General features: G+C 42.7%; 1 protein-coding gene across 1 annotated transcript in view; it reads left to right on the top strand.

Moving 5' to 3' along the window:
- Positions 1-18,688, top strand: part of LOC146209682 (sodium-coupled monocarboxylate transporter 2-like) — a 157,193-nt gene that overhangs the window by 40,240 nt on the left and 98,265 nt on the right. The window contains exon 7 of the mRNA XM_084603016.1: positions 2,032-2,161. Coding sequence (XP_084459142.1) covers positions 2,032-2,161 — 130 coding nt within the window. The remainder of the gene's footprint in view (positions 1-2,031; positions 2,162-18,688) is intronic.

The following is an 18,688-nucleotide window of genomic DNA, read 5'->3' as shown; positions in this document are numbered from 1 at the left end:
ACACATTTATAGAACTTTGGCGGCCTTTTGTATGTTTTTAACGACGCTGTTTCTGTTGTTATCGTAGGTCTGATGACTGCCCACAATATCTCTCATCACACATTAAAGCTTTCTTGCCAAAACTTTCATAACAAATTTATAATCCATATTCGTCAATAATTCCTCTTTTAAAACGTCAACATATCGTCGCGATGTGCAGCAAACCTCGTCATGTTCAACAACTTCCCACTGGAACACACCATCGCGCTGCACAGTGAACATCATCGTCTTCATGAGGTTTCATCTACGCCGCTCTGTTCTTTAACCAAGTTAAATACGCCGTACGCAGAAGCTATCTCGCCGAGTGCGGTCGAGCTTCGCTACTGTATTGTCGGTCCAGGGGCATTACACAACTCGCAATGCTTTCACATTACTGTACCTAAGAAGACTTTGGTTCACCCCTGGAATTTTTTAGACATGTGCCGCTAGTTTGTTCATTACCTTACTTTCCATGAGCAGCAACCTCCAAAAAGTGACCACGTCAATGTTTTCTTTTTGAACATCATCCCTCGAACATATCGTAATTTTTTATTTCCTGCCGTGCCCTGTGAACAAAGTTTGGGATCACGTATGATAGCCCATACAACGTTAATAAATTTGCTCATAGCGCTTATTCATTTAACATCTTTGTTTTGTTTTTTGCAGGCTGCTTAGTAGTTACTATGATGATAAGGGAAGGGAGCAGGCGACTGCACAAATATATCGCGAACTTAAACTGTTTTCTTCACAACGCAGTAGCCATTATCAGAGCCATCTGGCGAAACGATTATAAAGATGGCAGATAGAGAGGGCGAAATACATAAAAAGGACAGAAAAGGCGATGAAAACCATGGAAGACAACAATGATCACCATTGCCACATGGTCATTCTATGCATCCGTTTGGTGGCTTGCAGGAAGAAAGGTTTTGTGAAGCTGAAATCTTGGACTGATTGTAGCATTTCTTAGGCTTCTGAAATCTTTACTTCGCATGACACTGAATGATCCTCTCTCTGTCCCCTTATTTTACGTCCTCTCCCTGAGCAGTTATGATAATCTGAACGAACGCGAAGAAGCTTCCACTTTATACACATAGGTCTCTAAATCAACGGGCACGCGAACACTGGCGCAGTGTAAGGCGAGGTTTTCCGGGCGCAAGTCTTGTTCTCATTTGTACAAATAAATTCATTCATGCAACCTTATGCATACCTGTCCGTACATCTAACGTAGACCATGCCACGGGAATGGGGTATGTTGCAAAAGATTCATTTCTGTTGCGCACAAATTGTTCTTCGTAGGCAACCCAGGAGGGTCAGTGTTTTCCCGGTCTATTTGCCTAATGCGTTTGAGGCGCATAACAAACTGTTTTTTTCTTATCCTGTTCTCATCTGCCTACCGCGCACCGCAATGCCCGTGATCATCACGATCACGATGATCACGATAAAGACGACGGACCATAGCGGGGCGTGGTGTCACGCGCGAGCGCCGTGAGGAGACAGGCGCGGCTCGGCACAACCAGTTATCACGGTAACGGCGCATGCGCAATTTTGGCTCCAGCTGGGGACCGGAAAAACGCTTTAGCTAGCCTGGTGTAGCTTTCGCTAGACAATAAGCTGTTGCAGAAAGGGCTATAGTGGCCCAAATTTATGGTACCCAGGGAGGCATGAAAAGATAATAGTGCGTTAGCCCTAAAGGACCTGTTAACCAAAAACTCCATCGTCGGCGGCTAAAAAACAAGAGCATGGCGCTGAGAGCTGTCAAAGCCACACTCAAACTGGGCTCGGTATGGACACTTCCTCTCCATGTTGATGTTACTCATAAGCCAAGCAATACTTTCACCTTGAAGATGGGGCTCCCGCTCCACTTTTCCATGTAGAATGCACAAGAGACCGGTGTTGCATAGTACTTGGATAAATTACATGTACAAACATGCGTATAGTCTCCGTACGCGCCGTCATTTCTGCCATCTTTTCTGAGTTTCGCGTTTGCGTTGATGTCCGTTGTCCCTTCTGCAGGACTTCTGTGACGAGCTCTGTTCTCCTCTTCCTGTTGTATATCGTGAGCCTTTTCATGGGCGTCGCGCTGATGGTCTGGTTTCGTGGCTGTGATCCGACCTTGCTGGGAGAAACAGAGAGCATTGATCAAGTAAGTTTATAACCTTTCTCATTTTATTTAGTCTGTGCTGTGAGTAGATGCGTTCGCCCAGACAATTGCGTAACTCAATTCAAAGAGTTACTTGGCAGTAAATATAAGGGTGGAGAAATATAGCTCCAAAAGCCAAATACCGGGTCATCCTGGCCCAGCCTTGACCTAGTCTTAAAGTTTGATCACAGCTCTAAGAGACGAATACAGGCAAGTCTGGCTCAGTCATGACAAAGTCTCGAGCTTTGGTCACCTGATAAACGAAATAAGGCATTCCGTATCCTTGACGATGTAACTATGGCCAGATTCATTTGCTAGCCGAGAAGTTCCCATAAAAGAAGAGCGGAGGTTGGCGCCAAAATGAATCCACAGCTCTGTTGGCGATGTTTAGCGAAATAACGCCGTCGTATTGCCAGGCTCAACCTGACCTATTAATACCTCCCGATGAAAATTCTCGAAGTCACTCATCAGGTGGAAAGGAACGGGCAAGGTGAAGGTGGGAGCAAGCTTGAGTGATGCGACTTTCTGATGTCAGCTGATGCCATTACGCAAGTGCACTTTGGCAATACGGTTCAGTTAACGTTGCCGCGCCAGGCGCGACTGCGTGTAGGGTTACACATATTCTTAAGGCTATTTAAAATACATATGGCAGGCATTTGTCTGAAACGCGCAGCGTCACGATGTAACGCAGTACAATGAAGGACACGATGGGTGGAAGGTCTAGTGAACACCTTTTCAATCAGTTTGTTAAAGTAGTTGGCTACAATTAGCAGCCACCGCGCCAAGTGGGAAAGTTTGATTTGTCCCATTAACGGTGCAACGGTATATATATATATATATATATATATATATATATATATATATATATATATATATATATATATATATATATATATATATATATATAAAGAAATTGACTTCATACTGTGTTCAACCCCCGCCATTATGCAAAATGTAGAGGTAGTCAGGAAAGTGCGATGCAGTGATCACAGGATGGTGAGGTCCCGAATAAGTCTAAATCTGAAGAAGGAACGCAACAGGTTAGTAAGAAAGAAGTCCGTCAACGAATTAGCGGTGAGGGGGAGGGCAGAAGAGTTCAGGATCTCGCTACGGAATAGATATTAAGCTGTTACCAAGCTTTCGACCAGATCGAATTGGCCGAGATATCAAAGCTAATCAATAAGCGCAAGGTGGCCGATATAAGGAAGTATAACATGGAGAAAATTGAGCATGCTGTAAAGAACGGGGGAAGCCTTAAAGCGGTAAAGAAGAAATTGGGCATAGGCAAAAACCAGATGTATGCGATAAGCGACAAGGCGGGCAACGTCATCACTAATATGGACAAGATAGTCACAGTAGCCGAGGAGTTCTATACAGATCTCTACAGTAGCCAAAGTAGTCAGGACCGTAATGAGATGGGCGGTAGGGAAAAACAGTCAGACGTTCCACCAGTGACGAAGGACGAGGTCAAGAAAGCACTAGAAACTATGAAAAGGGGGAAATCAGCTGGAGAGGATCAGATAACTACAGATTTGCTGAAGGACGGGGGGGATATCGTGCTAGAAAAACTGGCCACCCTGTATACGCAGTGCCTGGTGTCATCGACGGTACCGGAAGCATGGAAGAATGCAAACATTATCCTCATTCACAAGAAAGGGGACTCTAAGGACCTTAAAAATTACAGACCAATCAGCTTACTGTCTGTTACGTATAAGGTATTTACTAAGGTAATCGCTAATAGAATCAGGACAACCTTAGACTACAATCAAGCAAAGGATCAAGCAGGGTTTCGGAAACGGTACTCTACTATCGATCATATCCATACCATCAATCAGGTGATAGAAAAATGCTCGCAATATAACCAGCCCTTATACATAGCATTCATTGATTACGAAAAAGCATTTGACTCAGTTGAAACCTCGGCGGTGATGCAGGCATTGCGAAATCAGGGGGTAGACGAGCCGTACGTGAAAGTGCTGGAAGATATATATAGTGGCTGCACAGCAACCATAGTTCTACATAAAGAAAGCAACAAAATTCCCATAAAGAAAGGTGTTAGGCAAGGAGACACAATCTCCCCAGTACTATTCACAGCTTGTTTAGAGGAAGTATTCAGAGACTTGGAATGGGAGCAGTTAGGGATAAGGGTAGATGGAGAATACCTCAGTAATCTGCGATTTGCGGATGACATTGCCTTGCTAAGCAACTCGGGAGATGAACTGCAAATAATGATTGATGACCTAGACAGGAAAAGTAGAAAGGTAGGCTTGAAAATCAATATGCAGAAGACTAAGGTAATGTTCAACAGCCTCGGGAAGGAACAGGAGTTTACATTAGGTAGCGAATTACTGGAAGTAGTAGGCGAATATATCTACTTAGGACAGGTAGTAACCGCAGATCCGGATCATGAAAAGGAAATAACAAGAAGAATAAGATTGGGATGGAGCGCATTTGGCAAGCACTCGCAGATTATGACTAGCAGCTTACCGGTATCGCTCAAGAGGAAAGTATACAACAGTTGCATCTTGCCTGTACTCACCTATGGGGCTGAAACGTGGAGGCTAACCAAGAGAGTTCTACTTAAGTTGAGGACAACCCAGAGGGCTATGGAACGAAAAATGGTAGGGGTAACATTAAGAGATAGAAAGCGTGCAGAGTGGGTCAGAGAAATAACTCAAGTTAACGACATTCTAGTGGAAATTAAGAAGAAGAAATGGACATGGGCAGGACATGTAGTGCGAAGAGAGGATAACCGATGGTCGCTGAGGGTAACAAACTGGATTCCAAGGGAAGGAAAGCGTAGCAGGGGGCGGCAGAAAGTTAGGTGGGCGGATGAGATTAAGAAGTTCGCAGGGGTCAAGTGGATGCAGCTAGCACAGAACCGGGTTAAGTGGAGAGATATGGGAGAGGCCTTCGCCCTGCAGTGGGTATAATCAGGCTGATGATGATGATGATGATGAAGCTTTCGACATTACCCTAGAAGCAATTTATTTATTTATTTATTCATATACCCTAAGGGCCCGAAGGCATTAAAGAGGGGAGCAGGAAAGATACATTGATACAGGCTACAGTGCAGCATAAAACAACATAGGAGAAACAATAACACGGCGAAAAGTGATCACAACAAAAAAAAAAGGATTGGCGCAAAAAAAAAGCGGAAAAGCAGGTGAGACAAAAAGAAAAAAAAATATTTCCGACAGTCAACCATGTCACCGAAAACGAACAAAAACAATTGACTACCATCTATAAATATAGATTACATACGGCAGTCCTAAAAGAATTTGGGTCCGTAATATCAGCAATGTGCCTAGGAAGATGGTTCCAACTGACAGAAGTGTTTGGAACAAAAGAATAAGAGGCGTGTTTAGTACGACATGACGGAACACCTACTTTGTGAAGATGATCAATGCGACCTGAAACATATGTGAGGGTAGTTAGTAGCCGGCTCTTAAGAGCAGGATTGTGGTAATAGATTTTGTGAAATAGGCATAAGCGAGAAATTTTTCTGCGTAGTGAAAACGGTGGCAATGATAATGTTGTTTTCATAACGGTAACACTGGAGTTATGGTGATAGTTGGAAAGTATAAAACGTGAAACAGATTCGATTTCAGATTCTAGAGATGCAAGGCCAGGGTCCCAGACAGAGGCTGCATATTCCAGTTTAGGACGAACAAGGGTTTTATAAAGAAGCAATTTTATTGAACTAGAAGAAAGGTTAAAGTTTTGGCGCAGGTACCCCAACATGCGGTTACCATTGTTAGTAATTGATTCCACATGCAGATTCCAAGAAAGATTAGATGTTATGTGCACACCAAGGTATTTATACGAGGACACAGTTTCAAGAGGAGTATTATTGAGGTTTTAATTAGCTGCTTCATTGTTACGACAAGAAATACGCATATGTTTGCACTTGTTAATGTTAAGCTCCATTTGCCATAATTTACACCACTCTGAAACATGGTTAATATCAGACCGAAGAACAGAAATGTCAGAGTCACTGTTAAATTCACGGTAAATAACACAATCGTCCGCAAAGAGACACACAGAAGAAGCAATGGTGTTAGGCAAATCATTAATATAAATTAGAAAAAGTAGGGGCCCTAGTACGGTGCCCTGGGGAAAGCCTGAGCTCACTGGAGAGAAACGAGAGTTCGATTTATTTGCTGTCACGTATTGAGAACGGTTAGTGAGGAAAGACTGAAGCCACGAAACGATGTTAGGGTCAAGTTTGAGGTTACTTAATTTGAAAAGTAGTAATTGGCGAGAAACTTTATCGAAAGCTTTGGAGAAATCGAGGAATATACAGTCTGCTATGGTACCCCGGTCAAGAATGAAATGAAGGTCTTGTGAAAAGCGTAGAAGCTGAGTCTCGCATGAGAATGTTTTACGAAACACATGTTGGGAATGACTGAAGAAAGAATTTGATTCAAGAAAATTGGCGAGATGAGAGCAGATGACATGTTCCATGATCTTACATGGGATGCTAGTAAGTGAAATGGGTCGGTAGTTATTAGGAGAATGTTTGTCCCCAGACTTGTGCAGGGGAACCACCTTCCAGTCGCTAGGAACACAGCTACACTCAAGAGATTGTTTAAACAGTTCAGCAAAAATAATGGCACTATACACTTTACTATTTTTCAAAAAGTTTGAGTTAATGTTGTCCACTCCGCATGATGATGACATCTTCAGTTGTTTAATTATTTTTTCTACGCCCACAGGATACATTATAACGGGGTCCATAAAAAAGAAGTTACGGGGTGGGTAATGAGCAATTTCGGTACATAAATTGTTAGTAAAAGAAGCAGTAAACACATCATTAAGAACATCAGCACACATTTCAGCAGGAATTAATTGTTCATCTGCATTTTTCAGATTGATTGTAGATGGGCCAGTTTTCTTAACCACGTTCAAAAATTATTTTGGGTTATTTATTAGCATCGATGGAAGAGTATGACTAAAAAATAACTCCTTAGCTTGCTTTTGTGCTGATTTATATGCAGACGCAGCAGAATAGTAAGCGTCCCACCGGGGCATAGAATTACACTTTAGCGGAGCGAAACAGCCGTTTCGTTTTGTTTGATAGCCATTTTAGTGAAGAATTATACCAGAGCGAACAGTTGTTAGTTAATATTTTTTGCAGCGGAACGTAAGAATTTGTCAGGGAGGATATTTTATCCTTATAAAGGGTCCAGTTAATTTCAATTGGGCGGTCATGAAAAGAAGGCAAGTATTCATCTTTAAAAGCAGCGAGTTCACGATTAAGTGCATCAAAGTTTGCCTTTTGGTAGTCACGGATATATTTAGAAGTGTTATATAGGTGTGGTATCGCGACATTTACACATTTACTGAAAAAGGGAGCATGCAATGATCACATAAACCTGGCAAATAAGATAGTGGAGCAACGATATCAGGCGACGTGGTGAGAACAAGGTCTAACAAGTTTGACGAAGAAGATGTAACACGAGTAGGCTAGGTAACAAGTTGGGAGAAATTAAAGTCGGCACACATGCGCAAAAAACCATCGCACTCTGTAAAAAAGGATCAACATAAGAACGCTCATTGCACCAAAATATAGTTCGAAAATTGAAATCACCTACCAAAACAGTAGGAACGTTTGGAAAACGAACGGTAATGGCGCAAACAGCATCATCAAGTTCTTCAACAAACGTGGCACTGTACGAGGGAGGGCGATAGCAAACTCCCAAGATCAGTTTTTTAAAGCGCGTGCGCAGTTCAACCCAGACAAGTTCTAAACTGGTGACGACATGAACAGGAGACAAAAAAAGTGTCGGCAACAGCTATCAAAACGCCACCACCATTTATGTCACCCCTATCACACCGATAAGTGGTAAAATGCCTATTGCAATGAAACATTTCAGAGCTATGAACTTTTGCTGAAAGCCACGTTTCAGTAAGGCAAACAATATCAGCATCGCATGCATCGATAGTCGCGCATAGCTCATCACGTTTAGGCACGACGCTTCTAATATTTGTGTAAAGGAACGATAATGAACGCTCAGACAGCGAGGAGTACCCACTACCACTCACGCATCGTTATTGTGCAGTAGTTTCAGGTTAAAAGCTTGTAGTACTGCGAACTGCAGAAACGCTGTCATTAAGCTGGTCGTAACAGTAACACTTGCCGTTCATGTAAAGCTTATTATAGCGCAGTTTGAATTTAGACTTTTGAGCGATACCAAATTCTACGAGTTTTTTCCGTGCCTGCCGAGTCATGAGGGAATAATCTCCGCTTACCTTAATGTCTTTATCTTTCAGTTTAGAACTTGAAGAGAGATTTTTTTGCCTGGATTTAAAAGATGAGAACGTCACAATAACCGGCCTGCTTTTATTCTCAGAAAAAGTACCAAGTCTATGAGCCCTTTCAGTAGATAGTTCCGATGGTGTCAAGTTCAAGGCGGATGAAAGTACATTCACAAGTTTTACTTCATCTCAGGACTCAGAATTCCTGTCAGAAACGCCAAAAAACAGAATATTATCACGGCGCTGCCTATCTTCGAACTCTGCCTGACTAGCCCTCAGTTTCAAATTTTCACAAGCTAGGTTATCAGCAAAACTTTGCAGTCATTGATATTCCTTCTGTAAAGATTCACTAGCAGCAGCTTTGCCTTCGACTACAGTTAGCCTTCTGTCAATATCTGAATGCCGGCAGGTCGGCTGCCGACCAGCTGCCGATGACCGGCCATAGGTCGGCAGTCGACCAATGCTGCTTGGGTTTGCCTTCGACTACAGTTAGCCTTCTGTCAATATCTGATAGATGATTCTGAATAGCCTCCTGGCTCTTCTTGATTTCATTTACAGTACTGATTAAGTCAACTTGGTCTTTCTCCATTTTGGCGGTTCGAGTATTCATGTCTTGTAGCAATGAAAACAGATCACTTAACTGTTTCTGCTGTGTATCGTCATTAGCTTCTGGTTCTTGGGAACACGTATTGCATCCCGGGAATGAATAATAATTTCAGAGATATCATTACTGAGTGCGCTGTAGATGTAGGCGGTGGGATAGTTAGAGATAATACCGGTAAGCTGTCTAAAGAGACGAAAGATTTGATTAAAAAATGCCAGAGTATGAAAGCTTCAATCCAACAGACCAGATAAAATTGGCAGAGATATCAAAGCTATCAATAAGCGCAAAGTGGCCGGTATATGGAAGTATAACACGGAGAAAATTCAGCAGGCTGTAAAGAACGGGAGAAGCCTTAAAGCGGTGAAGAAGAACTTGGGCATAAGCAAAAATCCGATGTATGCACTAAAGGACAAAGCGGGCAACGTCACCACGGATATGGACAAGATAGTCAAAGTAGCCGAGGAGTTCTATACTGATCTCTACAGTAGCCAAAGTGGTCAGGACCGTAAGGAGATTGGCGGTAGGGAAAACCATTCAGACGTTTCACCAGTGACGAAGGAGGAGGTTAAGCCAACAATGGAAACTATGAAAATTGGGAAAGCATCTGGAGAGGATCAAATAACTATAGTTTTGTTGAAGGACAGGGGGGGGGGGATATCGTGCTAGAAAAACTGGCTACTCTGTATACGCAATGCCTGGTGTCATCGACGGTACCGGAACCATGGAAGAACGCAAACATTACCCACATTCATAAGAATGCGGACGCTAAGTACCTTAAAAATTACAGACCAATCAGCTTACGGTCTGTTACGTATATGGTAATTACTAAGGTAATCGCTAATAAAATCAGGACAACCTTAGACTTCAATCAAGCAAAGGATCAAGCAGGGTTTCGGAAACGGTACTCTACTATCGATCATATCCATATCATCAACCAGGTGGTAAAAAAATCTTCGGAATATAACCAGCCCTTATACATAGCATTCATTGATTACGAAAAAACATTCGACTCAGTAGAAACCTCGGCGCTGATGCAGGCATTACGAAATCAGGGCGCAGACGAGCCATACGTGAAAGTGCTGGAAGATATATATAGTGGCTGCATAGCAACCATAGTTCTGCATAAAAGAAGTAACAAAATTTACATATAGAAAGGTGTTAGGCAAGGCGACACGATCTCCCCAGTACTATTCTCAGCTTGCTTAGACGAAGTATTCAGAAACTTGGAATGGGAGCAGTTAGGGATAAGGGTAGATGGAGTATACCTCAGTAATCTGCGATTTGCTGGTGACATTTCCTTACTAAGTAACTCAGGAGATCAGCTGCAAAGAATGATTAGTGATCTAGAAAGGAAAAATAGAAAAGTAGGCTTGAAAATCAAGGAGGAGGAGGAGGAGGAAACAACTTTATTTAACGCATTGCATTAAGCGTTAAGAATGTCCTGGGCCAGGGTCACCAAGGCCAACTGATCTTGCAGCTGGTCAGAGGCTAACCAAGCCCGCCACGTTGGGGGAGGAGGGTGTGGAAAGTGAGGAGATTGGAGGGCGACAGGGCATGAAAAGATGCAATGCTACAAGTTTGCATAGTGTTCTGGGCAATTTGGGCATGCAGGGGAATGTATGATTCTGTATAGAAAAGATCGGAAAATCAATATGCAGACGACCAAGGTAATGTTCAACGGCCTCAGGAGGGAACAGCAGTTTACGTTAGGTAGCGAAGCACTGGATGTAGTAGGTAAATATGTCTACTTAGGACAGGTAGTAACCGCAGATCCGGACCATTAAAAGGAAATAACAAGAAAAATAAGATTGGTATGGAGCGCATTCGGCAAGCACTCACAGATTATGACTAGCAGCTTACCGGTATCGCTCAAGAAGAAAGTATACAACAGTTGCATCTTACCTGTACTCACCTATGGGGCTGAAACCTGAAGGCTAACAAAGAGGGTGCTACTTAAATTGAGGACAACGTAGAGGGTTATGGAACGAAAAATGGTAGGGGTGACATTAAGAGATAGGAAGCGCGCAGAGTCGGTCAGAGAAATTTCTCAAGTTAGTGACATTCTAGCAGAAATCAAGAAAACGAAATGGACATGGGCAGGACATGTCATGCGAAGAGAAGGCAACCGATAGTCGCTTAGGGTAACAAACTGGATTCCAAGGGAAGCACAGCGTAGCAGGGGGCGGCAGAAAGTATGGTGGGCGGATGAGGTTAAGAAGTTCGCAGGGGTCAAGTGGATGCAGCTAGCACAGAACCGGGTTAATTGGAGAATTATAGGAAATGGCCTTCATCCTGCAGTGTGTATAGTCATTGTGATAATGATGATTTATATATATATATATATATATATATATATATATTGGTCGGTTGGTTTATGGGGTGTAACGCCCCAAAGCGACTCAGGCTATGAGAGACGCTGTAGCGGAGGTCTCCGGAAATTTCGACCACATGAGATTCTTTAACGCGCTGCTGACATCGCACAGCACAAGGGCGTTAATCCGTTTCGCCGCCATCGAAACGCAGCCGCCGAGGCCGGAATTCGATCCCGCATCCTAGGGCACAGTAGTCGAGCGCCTTAGGCGGGACAATATATATGTATATGTACACAGGGTGTCCAAGCTAACGTTAGCCAGGGGTTAAAGTGGAACGTCTGTGATATGCCACAGAAACCACCTGTATTCAGCTGCCAGCTATCCTGTGCACAAGAGGCAATTTTTTGTTTTCAAATTCAGTAACTAGCGATTAGGATAATTCTTCTAATTTACTAACTATTGCCTTTAGACAAGAAAAGTGATTTGAAAGTTGGAGAGCATCTTCTAAAGCCCCCCTTCTATTTTCAATAACGAAAGCCTAACGTGTATCGCTTTTCCAAGCCGTAAAGAAAGCTCGCGAAACGCAAAAATTATAACGGACTGGCGCATTCGTGCGTCGTGATTGTGCTGCTCTTAACCTGGCTTTACAGCTGCGGCATTGACTTTTCGACCCCGTTGAGCGGCAGGCCGATATGTCTGCGGTGGTTCGTTGTTCGCTTCACCCAGTCGACGCGCGTGACAAGTCGCAACGAGCTCACCGCGCCTTGCTACCAACGCCAACATAGCCTGCCGCTGGGACTCGGTTGTCGAGTCACGGCCGCAACTGATTTCGTTTACTCTGGCCATGAATGAGAGCAGCACAGTCGTGGCGCACGAATGCGGAAGTCACGTGATATTTTTTTTGCATTTCGCGGTCTTTCTTTAGGACTTGGAAAAACGATACACGTGAGGCTTTCTTTATCGGAAATAGATGGAAAGGGGGCTTTAGAAGATGCTCGCCGACTCTGCAGACCACATCTGGGGCCCGATCCTCGATATTCGCCTTTTCGGCCATGTTGTGACGTACCCGTGACGTGTAAATTAAGGCGGCGCTAAAACGCGTGTGCACAGAAATTGATGACGAAATTTTAAAAAACAAGGAAAAAGTTACAAAAAATAACGCCGTCGATTGCTACTTGGCGCCGATTACAAAAATGCCAACGCTGCGATGCCGAGAAGCTGAAAGGTCGGTGCGAACCGTGTTTACGCTGCATATACGCGTCGCGCGGTAGGGCAAGGCTGAGGGGATAGTGAGATACTTACGTATACTATTCTAGTTCACTGTACGTGTACGTTGCGGCTGTATTGTACTATTAGTTACGGTCATTGCGACCACAGTGCATCAGTACACACGCTGTCGGACGTCCAGCAGTAGCTATGCTGAGCGAACAGCGGTACTCGACGCAAACCCCACCAACAGCCGGTCGTCAAGTGTGAGCGATGCCTTACTTGAGATGCGTGCATGTGGCTAGCTGTGCGTAAGTTTCATTTATAGACTTATTCGCGCAGAGAAATCGGCGAGTATCAGGATCGAGCTTTGCACATTCACTTCTCAGCTAATGGGTATAAAGAATTTGTTGAGGAATACTGAGAATTGGAAGCGCCCAGCAGATTTTCGGGCTGCAGTTTGCCACTAGAGAAGAGGCACACCTGTCCGACGACAACGCTGGCCTTCTCGAGGTATCACTGCCGTTGGAAAGCTGCCTGCGGCAGCCAACCGTTTCCATCATGTTAGCAAGTCTGCTACGGCTACGTGTCGGCTTCAGTAACGTAGCGTGCGAATATCGGCCCGGTGGAGCGGCGTAGTGAAAACACGCATAGTGGAGAGCTCGATTAGGCCATATATCTGGCGATCTTAGCCTGCGGTGACATCGGACCACCTTTAGCGTGTTAATTTCATCGAAATGCGATCGTCGTGGCTGGGCTACGCACATACTGCGGGTCAGAGAGCCGAGCGTCTATAATCATTATTGAGCCATCGCGGCGGAGACGTTTTCACGCAGCCGCGAAAATAAGCAGATAAGATTTTGTGGCAGCAATGAAAATGCAATAAAAAGTGTAGCCAGATGCCCACTAGCAGCAATAGGTTAGATTTCACGCTGATGGCATTTAATGTGCTCTGAATTAGACATAGCACGCTGTATGCACATTTCGCCGCATGCAGAGTATCACTGTGTTGCAGATGTAATAATTACCTCGTTAAAAAAATAAAAAAATCTGTCGGTAATATTCTCCTTGGTTTCTGAGCATTTTGCATAAAACATTTTATAAAAGTAGCAACACTGCTCGTCTGATGCAGGTACACATCACACCACAATGCCACAAGCGAAACAAAATTTGTCAGGTAAAGCCTAGTTCCTTTGCTACTGTTTATCAGTTTTGCACTTGCAATAGCATCCGCCACTTTCTTTCAGTGCAGCAAGATTCCTCAGAGGAGAAAAGGGTGAAGAGGTAGGCTAGAGAAATGCCTTCACATATATTATTTGACGCTCAGGAAGTGAAGGAACAGACATGAAGAGTGAATATGATATATGATGCCTAATTACAATGAGCTAGATGCAGTATGGAAACCATTTTCTTGAAGCAATTGTCATTGAATGTAGCATTCATGCACACATTAACCAGTGCACATGCTTCACAAAGCCCGAACCCGTCTCTGAGTGAAGCAAGGGAGCCAAAGGGGCAAACAAGCGTGACTTTAAGGACACCGTAAGTAAAAAGTAACAGCAACAAAAAAGAAAAACAGAAGCGTGCACAGGGACAATATTAGACAAAAAGAGGCATGAATTGCAAGGCTGATGTGGCCTACAGCACATTATTTTTAGGAGAGACAGCAACGCTATCGTGTGGTGTTCTGGACTTTTTGGCAAAGGTTCCAGGTGAAGATGCCAGGTGATAATACTGTAGGATTTGTATTGGCTTTGCCATCCCCTGTGTGTTCTTCCAGCAATGCATCATGTCCAACGTGCAACTGTCTAAGATCCACTCTCTACTCTCTGACTCAAAAACATGCTCAGATGAACCTCACCGGAATACGGGCATAAGTATGGGAATAAAGCATGTAATTTACTTTTTCAATATTCTGATTGCATATCATTGGAAAACTAAACGTGATGGCTTGTTTAAAAGAGCGTATGATTTGCAGCTAGTGTGTCTTGTATGCATGGTTTTTCCGACAGGTTGCAGATAGCTTCTGTCCTTTATTTTGGCAAAACATGCACACTTTAAGATACCTGCTACTCACGTACCACATTCCCTGTAGCTTTAAACAGCTCGTCGCTGATAACAATTGGTGTATCATTTGCCTTCGGTACTTTTTGGCATTTTTTTTACATGCACCTGACATGAAGCCTTTCTTATAAGAAAACTTAAAAATTACAATATACAAAAGAATACAAAATTTATTTACAGCACTCCACACTCTACAATACACAGCCTAAAATGAAAGGCTGTCACACATTCAAGTAATTACAGTACTGGTGTACTTGTACAGCTCATCGCCATATCTGAAAGGTGGCACGGCCTTGGAGACCAAAGAAGATAAATTTGTTATACAAAGCAAGGGAACACAAGATAGGGTCAAAAACCCATACTAGTGTTTGGCCTAAGATAAACCAGCAAAGCAAGCACCCACTGTTTTACCAATGAGTACCCAACTCTACTGAGGATTGGTCCCCAAATGCTCAAACCACTAGGCTGCAACTACAGTCAAAGGAAGCTATGCGTTCCGCAGTATTACCAGTATCAAAGATTATGGAACTCAACGTCATTTAAATGGTAGTCGGCACCTGGAACAGAGCAAGTATTCCCTGATTCTGTTATGGAGAGGGCAAAGGTAGTTATAGTATGTGTAAGAATGATTTTACCTATGCATAAATGCCTGCCACACCTAGAATACTTCCTTTGTGCAGTCTACCACAAAACAGAAATGCTTGTCTCAGGAAGAAAAGCCTTAAGCATTATTTCAGCAAGTTATTCAATGTGACGGCTATCAGGCAAGCCAGCACAGCACCTGAAAACTTCATGCTGTAAAAACAATTGTGGGGACACGCAAGCTCAGCATTTACCGCTATGACACAACAGCTCTTATGGCTCCTGTCTGCAGACTCTCGTTCGTGTGAATCGACTTTGCTACTATGATTTTATGATACATCAGTAGCGTACACCTGTAAGTTATCCAATTATGTGGAAGACCACTTGTCTAGATACCTATAAAGCCCACTCTAACCAAGCTGTACGGATGCGTTTCCATGGCCTAAGGGTTGCCTGTCTTATTACCCAAAGATCCTGCAAGATTTATCACCTCACATATTCATCTCAAAGATGAAGCCAGAGACGTCACATTGAGTACTCGGCCATGTCACCTGTCTGAAATGTGCCCAAGATTTTCCACTCACAACGTCACTTTTTATGCAGAAGAGAGGCTTTAACATTGCTGCATCAAAAAAAAAAGAAGCAAGAAGCCAATAGCTGAACATCTACGCTACATTAGGCTCTGCTGGCTAACAAGACATTTCACCACGGTGCCAACAGCGAAGTTATAGATGCAGCTGTGGCAGATGCTGTACCACAGAAACAACAGATGAATGTGGTCAAGATAAAATGAAATCGCTTTGTACACAAATTGTTCAATACATCATGAAAAAGAATGGCTAACTTATGAATAGTATGACGTCTACTGTGTTCAATAGGATTGTACCTTTAGGAAGTTATCTCTTTTGAATGCAATCTTAAGAATATATTGTGGTGTTCAATTTAGGCTGTACACATAGCAGACGTGCAAAATATGGAACACATTCTGAGGGTTAAATGCAGAGAGGATTGCTGAAGATGATATAATAGGAAAGCATAGGGATGCTAGATAACATAGAAAACATACGTGACAATAGGATAGGTGTAAGTGAAACTAGTGCAGCTGTCACTTATGAGATCAAATCGTTATACAACTCAGTACTAGCACAATGGTACAAAATGTTGAAAAGTGATGATAAAAAAAATGTGTCCTTGAAAGTGCTTCTGCATAAATGAAATGAAAGTGATTGGCATAAAAGTTATGCCCCTTCCTTAAAATTCTCAATTTAAAGCTCACAAAGAACAATAAAGATAAGGCTACAAAAGCAACTAACAGAAAACAAAATAATGAAGCAGTTATACACAGCTGCAATCATTCGATAAACACCTCGAATAATGAAGTCATGCTCCAGTGGCTTAAAGCATGAATATGTGAGCTTTACCAACCCTCTTTTAACATATGTGAGTGCCGGAGGGCATGTGGCAGCAGCAAGAATGTGTCAAGAAGCAACTAGCCTAGATAGCAGCTTCATAATAGGCGTATGGAAGGTCTACACACAACACTATCATGGAGGGAGATATTTTATGGAACAAGATATGTAGCAATGCACAAAAGGAGCGAAGCATTTTGTAGAGCTGCAGTCAAAAATTTATGAAGGACAATCTTATCAGAACGTGTTTATTTCATTCCTGCGCTTGTGCATCATTATTGTGGCTATGGGTTACATAATGTAACATGAAATGTTAAGCAATTCGTCTCATACACAAATGAATGCATTCGTTCCCCTGCGAAGCCACCTTCAAGAACTTTTCCCAGTGAGTGCACATGCATATCAATATCACCTAGTAACAAAACAGAGAAGTCAATAGTTGTCTTTGTAAAAAAACTGAAGAATAAAAAAGTGTTCATTGATAGCCGAGCCACACAAATGATGCAGAGGTTAAAAAGATTATCTGGGATCTTGCTTAAAATCAACAAAAAGCGTCAGTAATTACAGTGCAAAGTGAAAATGGCAAATTATGCAAAAGCGGAATCTAAAATTGCCAAAACAGGATGAGAAGTTTTCGTGCATACAACAATGAAAGACAATGACCACCAAATAAATGCACAAATTATCCTCGGGAAAAGTAGTTGATTGCTGTTCATCTACATTCAGCATAGGAAGGAAGCAATAGAAAACAAGCATAAAGGCAACCAAGTACAAAGAAGCACAGCTCGCTTCACTCTGTAGTTTGCGGAAAAACACAGTGGGGCACCTAACGTTTCACCCTAATAGCACACAAGATAGGTGTAACGAAATGGACTCTGCTATGGTAAACGACTGCAGACACATCCACCAGGGTGCACGTATGTCAAATATTCTCACTGAAGTAGTACATCGCAGACTGCCTGCTTGCCACAAACACCAAAGTGAATTGTGAAGTATTGGTGCACACACGTCCTACTCAGAATGGCACTTCTGGAGGTAGAAGGAGAACGTTTTTGTACCTTGCTGTGTTTCATTAGCATGAAGCACTTAAAAAATGCACACTGAAATTAAGCAGAACACAAAAAAGCAAAGTATACAACAAAGAATGACAGCTCTCAGCGAGGGCCACAGCGCTTGTAGAAGAACACACTCAGTATGTCTACAGATGGTAAACAAAAATTATAGCACCAAAGAAAGCTGAAATTCGTTCTTGCACATTCTATCCACAAAATGTACATCAAAGAGATGGTTATATCCCAAAACCATAGAAAAAATTAAGACTTGGACGGCTTTTCAGCAGTACGCTATCGAACATGAAGCAGCAAGAATGTGCACATTGATCACTTGTGGCATATATCAAAATCATGACAGCGAGTGAAGATATCAAGTGCAGGTGATCAAGTTGTTCCTGTCCGAGTTAATATAAATGTTGCATGTCCTCTTCCTTGTACTTGTTGATCTTCCTGCTGCTATTACCATATGCAGGTGGTATCAATGTTATGTGATCTGCACACACTATAAGCTGTAATGATCTTCAAAAAGAGCTGTCCATCTACATAGCACTTTACATATCTGATGTGGTCGTCCAGGGACAAGGCGTGGCCTCCCAGATTATACAAGCCTAGCAGAGAGGGTAATGATGTTGAATATGGCTCCAGGACTTTTCACCACATGAAGACTAAGATCGGAAGTGCTGCAACGGCTACACAAGGTCCACACGATCACCTGCAAATGTTTAGTGCCTAAATTAATGCAAATAAAATTTCAAACACGCATGGCACAGGAACCTTCAAAAGCATCAAAGCTGCAAGCTAAGCTGGGGTAAAGTGTAAACTATGAATCCAAGAAATGGTCAGTGCAAAACCTATACCTAAGTGAACCATTTCCGTAACAGGTAAAGAAGTGAACCATTTCCGTAACAGGTAAAGACGGCTTGGTGGCGGAAATTTTATTGCGACGGTTAACTTTTTCTTTCTTTTTTTTGCAGTTAAAGGAACGACTTATATCAGGCGATTTCACTTGTTTTTCCTTTCTCGGTCGTCGAAAACATTAA

This window comes from Amblyomma maculatum, chromosome 1 (assembly GCF_055883805.1).
Source record: "Amblyomma maculatum isolate TAMU_Amacu chromosome 1, ASM5588380v1, whole genome shotgun sequence".
Taxonomy (NCBI): Eukaryota; Metazoa; Arthropoda; class Arachnida; order Ixodida; family Ixodidae; genus Amblyomma; species Amblyomma maculatum.
The sequence above is the reverse complement of the archived record's forward strand: the minus strand, read 5'-3'. Positions and strand labels throughout refer to the sequence as shown.